Source organism: Ranitomeya imitator, chromosome 3 (genome assembly GCF_032444005.1).
Source record: "Ranitomeya imitator isolate aRanImi1 chromosome 3, aRanImi1.pri, whole genome shotgun sequence".
Taxonomy (NCBI): Eukaryota; Metazoa; Chordata; class Amphibia; order Anura; family Dendrobatidae; genus Ranitomeya; species Ranitomeya imitator.
The window spans coordinates 711,937,128-711,943,127 of record NC_091284.1 but is presented as its reverse complement, the minus strand read 5'-3'; the positions used below and the strand labels follow the sequence as shown (position 1 = coordinate 711,943,127).

At 38.9% G+C, this 6,000-nt stretch overlaps 1 protein-coding gene across 4 annotated transcripts in view; it reads right to left on the bottom strand.

The window, feature by feature from the left end:
• Positions 1 to 2,099: 2,099 nt before the first annotated feature.
• Positions 2,100 to 6,000, bottom strand: part of VDR (vitamin D receptor) — a 234,675-nt gene continuing 230,774 nt past the window's right edge. For 2 of the 4 annotated variants that reach the window (XM_069758681.1, XM_069758680.1), the window contains 2 exons: positions 4,353 to 4,469; positions 2,616 to 3,014 (listed from right to left, as the gene is read on the bottom strand). In XM_069758681.1, the coding sequence (XP_069614782.1) occupies positions 2,761 to 3,014; positions 4,353 to 4,469 (371 nt within the window). In that variant the 3' untranslated portion in view covers positions 2,616 to 2,760. Of the gene's footprint in view, positions 3,015 to 4,352; positions 4,470 to 6,000 lie in introns of all 4 variants that reach the window. The other 2 variants (XM_069758679.1, XM_069758678.1) reach the window with 2 other exon arrangements.

Here is a 6,000-nt window from a genome sequence, read left to right as displayed (position 1 = left end):
GCTCTCCATTCTTCAAGATAACAGCTATAAGGTTGGAGTCACACATGCGAGAAACACGTCCGTGTCTCGCATGTGAAAAGCAAGCTCTGGCGCCGGCACTTCGGAGCGGAGCGTGCGGCTGCATAGCAACATATGAAGCCGCACGCTCCGCTCCCAAGTGCCGGCGGCAGAGCTTGGATTTCACATGCAAGACACGGACGTGTTTCTCGCATTGTGACTCCGGCTTTACAGAGTAATGTGGAAAATGTACCAAGAGGTCCAAGAATATGAAATGCTACTGTATATATTGGTGTTCCAGAAGTAAAATGATTATTATTTACCACATTTAAGAGGATTTTCAGACCCCATATAATGTTATAAAACCAGCGGCCAATGGTGTTAAAAAAAAAAAAGCGTAAAATCCCATACAGCCCCTTTTACCTGGTCCCTCTCTCGTCTCTGTTTACTGGACTCCAATGATGACAAGGGGTATGTACAAGTGACCGCTGCAGCCAATTACTTGATATAATGCCAGTGATTGATTCCATCGGTCACATGTCGGAGCAGTATAATGTATCTGGAGCCGGTATACCGTAGACCAGCGGCACAGAAGCAAAGGAATAACAAACGTGAGTCTTATTTCTTTGATTTTAAATCACATTAAACTATCAGTAAAAAATATTGGGTTTTTAAAGAATACCCTTTTTTTCCCCATAAATCAATAGTGAACATTAAAATAAGCAACTTTGTAATATAATTTATCAAATAAATCGGCTTATTTCTCCTCCTGGACTGATACTTCAATCTCAATTCACAGGTAGAATATGTATTCAGTGAAAACAGATTTCCCCATTACTGAGATAGGAGATGACAGTCAGTGCTCATGAAGTCCTATGGAGAACTGTCGTTCCATCACAATGTCTGTATATGCCTCTAGCTCCTCCCCTTCCTCTTCTCCATAGAACATTATAAGCACCAGCTGCCAGTAATAGGGAAATCTGCATTCGCTGAATACATATTGTACCTGTGAATTGAGAATGAAATATAAATCCAGGAGGAGAAAGAAGCAGATTTTTCATGTGTACTTTTGATTTATGAACTAAAAATTAAAGTGATGATTACTCTTTACGTGAGAATGTGAACACATCACCGGTATGTTTAAACTTTAAAGTTTTATCTTACTATTTGGTGCAGTTTTGGTAAAATAGAAAAAGAGGGTGAAGACAGGTATGTATGAATACACTGTAAGAATTTCTGCATACAGTCCATTTTGATGCATTAAAAATATACCTCTCAAATTGTAATGTTTTTCTGCATACAGTCCTGGCGTATTAAGGTTCTAAACTCTAAGGGTATGTGCACACATTCAGGATTTCTTGCAGAAAACCGGACATTTCTGCCAGAAATCCACATGCGTTTTTTTCGTGTTTTTTCCCGGAGCTTTCCCAATGCATTAAATAGCGGGAAAAACACGAAAAATCCGCAAAGTTAATGAACATGCTGCTTTTTTTTTTACCGCGATGCGTTTGTGCATCATGTGCACAAAAATTGTGGAATGCTTTCTAAATGATAGGATGCATATGTATGCGTTTTTTGTGCGTTTTTATAGCGATAAAACGTGGAAAAAAAGCGAAAAATCCTGAACGTGTGCACATACCCTAAGTTGTAAGGTCGTGTTATCCACGAGAAGCATTGTATGGGCGTTATACAGCAGCGCGTCGAGTACCGTACTTCTGCACAGTCTTATTACTATTCCTTTTGCATAAAATGTGATCTTCTTCATGTGCGTATGTTCACACACAACAGATACTCCTGAAACTAAAAATCTATTCCATACATCTGAATCAAGTTGTGCATTATGTATTCTCCAACCACATTCAGCTGTAAGGAATAATCACAAAAATTCTGTCACATGTCGACATACCCTTATAAAATACTACAAAGCACCATCAGGATGAATAAAATCCCAATTTTACTGACTAGTATTGTCTTTTCATATAGAAAATGGTGTATATAGCAGGATGGACCCCTAACGTTATTCAGCAGCAACAGATCAGGGTCTAAGGTGATGTGTGCAGCAGCATGCAACTATTACATAGCAAAAATACGGCCTTGTCTTTACTTTCAAAAGTAATTTATATTAAAATATAACCATTTGCAATCCAAAATATACATTTTCTCACATTTACACATAAAAGGTGTTCACATGTGGCAGATTGGTAGCAATCCATAGACCAGGCTATAGTACCAAACAATCAAATCTTGCCGCATGAATACATGTAGGTAGATCTGTCTGTCTACAGTTATAGCACAGGTATATCTGTTTGTGTACGAGTCTCTGTGTATTTATATATTGTTTAATTATTTTTTTATATATATATTTACACTATAAAATGTCAATTAAAGACTTTAAGGCTTCCACAGTCCTTTAGATTTGAGTAGATGCAAAATTAGCAAACAATGGCTTTAGTACATAAAATAATCCTAAAAAAGCTAACTTTATCAAGGATGACATTCTGACATTTGCTGTCTAAAAGGCACAAAAACATGGCAGAGCTTCTCATATTGAAACATTACATCAAGAGCTTGGCAAGAGAACGCATCCCTATTTGCAGAAGAATTACAGAAAGCGAGCTAAGCATCCATTTTTTTCCTTGTCCCGATGCTTCTTAAATAGTATGCTCTATATACAGCTGCAGCTAACCATCTCTTGTATAAAGACTCCCACCTTACCATATAACCCAATTCACACCCAAAGAAGTACGGTATTTTTATTCTAATTCACTCATTGCCGAAAACTTCCAAGACAAGTGGGGTGAGCTGCATACTGTGCTCCGGCTGGAAAGAGAGAAAGCGATACTGTTTGGAATGCTCTTCATTCAGGCTGCGCAGGTCCGCCAATTTCTGGATCATCTTTGGGTACAAGAGACGACTTCCCGGAGGTGGGTGTTTGCAGAGGATGTAGGTCTGCAGAATGGAGGAAAGACGATCCTGGATTGCTTCAACGAGCGCTTTGTCTTGGACCCCTGGACGATCTATAAATCACACAGTAAATATCAGTGCAATCCCGTAGAAATAATTTAAACTCAAATGTAGCACAGATTACTTTGTCCCTGAATGATTTCCTGTGCGCACCATAAAGACATACATCCCGATTAATCAAATTCTACCAGAATTCTGATGAAAATTGCACTGAAAAATCTCAAAACTTTTGCACATCTTGGAGTTGCGCAAAAATTTGGGGGCCTTTGGAATTTCACAACAATTTTTCCTAGTACCCACAAAATGGGTGGCATTGGGGAGGGAAAGGGGAGCAGCAGGCTGCACGCCACAGCTCATCTAATTCGTGATGAGTTGGTGTCCCTACTCTAGTCATTGACTTTCATTAATCAGGAGCCTCTGACTCCACAACAACTCTTCATTAACGCTGGCTTGAAAATCTCTGGTCTTGATGAAGCAATACCTCTGTGTTTAATAATTAGATTGAGTGGACACATAAGATCCCATCCAAATGTAAGCAAAAAAAAAGGGAATGTCTCAAGAAAAATATTCCTTCTCTAAAATATTCACAACAAAAACATTTCTTCTTCCTACCCCCTTGGCAAATTCACCGTAAGGGCAGAGACAGACTGCCGTATTTCTCATGCGAGAATCTCATTGTAAAACTCGTACTGACCATTGGCTCTCCTGACCTGAGCTTGACAGCTGCATAGTAATCCAACACGCTGTCATGCTCAGGTCAGGAGAGGTGGCGGCCAGTCCGTGCAGTGTGATGTGATTCTCACACGAGAAATACGGCAGTCTGTCTCTGCCCTTAATGAGCAGATATCACATGTGAGAAGTTTTGCTTGGCTGTGCACAGTTCCTGCAGTCAGAAATCTAATATTATAAGGCAAATATTTAGAATTGAGAGTCCTCAGTGGTTGATACCTTTTAATGGCTAACTGAAAAGATGGTAACAAATTGCAAGCTTTAGGGGCTACTCAGGTCTCTTCATCAGGCATAGACTAAAAGAAATTCTGGAGAATCACATACATATTTGTGTGTTTCTCCAGAATTTCTTTTAGTCTATGCCTGATGAAGAGACCTGAGTAGTCTTGAAAGCTTGCAATTTGTTACCATCTTTTCAGTTAGCCATTAAAAGGTATCAACCACTGAGGACTCTCCATTCTAAATATTTTTCTATCTACTGGCTAACAAGGTACCAAGATATATATTTTTCTTATATTATAAGGCAGACATTTAACCCCATTCTGGTTGATACAGGGAATCGTGACCAAGGTATTCCATAACTGGGCCCATGGACTAGGGATGACATAATAAAATAAAACAACCCCTTCACATATGGACAATTCACACTTTTTAGCACTGACCTGGTGAGAGAATACAAATAGCCATTAATAGTACATGCTCTTCTTCGTGAAGATTCAATTTCTTCAGTCCAACCTGAAATTTCACCAATGGTTCTAGAAGTTCCATATTATGACCAGCTGCAGATGACAACACGTAAAACATTATCAGCCACAGTTTTCTCTAAATATCACTATTTATTCATCTAAAGCATGGCAGAGTCCCTATTCTCAGAACCTGGTGTTAGGTAGAGTAAAGGCATAATATAATAATATATAAAAACATAGTATAACAACATCCTATAAAGCATAATATAGAGAAGTCGGGCAATATATTTTCCCAAAGGGCGCTATGAGAAACTAACTGTTGTGGAAGTCCCAGCCTTCCAGCCAGACTTAATTCTGTTTATCTATATTATTTTATCTTAATTTTTACTACTGAATATTGAGCAGAATTAAAGGGACTCTGTCACCTGAATTTGGAGGGAACAATCTTCAGCCATAGGGGCGGGGTTTTCAAGTGTTTGATTCACCCTTTCCTTACCTGCTGGCTGCAATATTGGATTGATGTTCACTCTCTGTCCTCCGTAGTACATGCCCGCACAAGGCAATCTTGCCTTGCGCAGGCGTGTACTATGGAGGACAGAGAATGAACTTCAATCCAATATTGCAGCCAGCGGGTAAGGAAAGGGTGAATCAAACACCTGAAAACCCCGCCCATATGACCAAAAACCGGTCCCGCCAAATTCAGGTGACAGGTTCCCTTTAAAAGGTATCAACCACTGAGGACTCTCAATTCTAAATATTTTTCTATCTACTGTCTAACACGGTACAAAGATATAGATCTTTCCTGTAGCAATATACCATACATGAATATGCTATACTGTGTATATAATATTCACATACCATTAGAAATACTCTTATAATTCAGGAAGTGAATGATACTGTAAATTCATTTTGCAAAAAATAGTTAAAAAAAAAAGAAAAAGAAGAAGAGGAGGTGAATGAGAGCGAAACATATCAAAGCATATTCAGCAACTTAATATTCATTAGCTTCCTTCAGAAAAATGAAATACTTTTAACGATGATGTTTCTCAAGATGTTGGATATCTTTCTATTATCCTCTTTATATTTTTATTTATACAGTCCGCACTTTCGGAATTCACTGGCTAAAAGACATCAAAGTGAGAAATGTCTCATTACCCTGGTCTAATGCTGCATTCACACATGTGTATGTTACGGTCTAAGCATGGACCATGATTTATGGAGTGGTCGTGAGTTTCCTGATCTAAACTTGACTGAGTCTGTCAAGTTTGGTTCAGGAGACCTGGAACCAGTCCGTGAATCACGGTCCATAGTCGGATGTGTGATTGCACTGACTAATCTTGGTCATAATTTCTGGACCTGTTATGGTTGCATCTCATGAGGTACAAGTTACATGTCTTGAGGTAAATGTGGTGGCTCCATGACATACTTCTGTTTTCTAAAGATTTGGTAGTAAGACACCAATACTGGTACCGAATTATTCAAGGTCCTGATGTGCAATATATGGGAGCCCTACATACCCTGCACGTTTTAAAGTCATGCTAAACTATGTGTAATAAAAAGGCTCTCTCAACACCCACCATACCCATTTGTCCCAAAAATCCTATAGAAAGAAAACAGAATACGG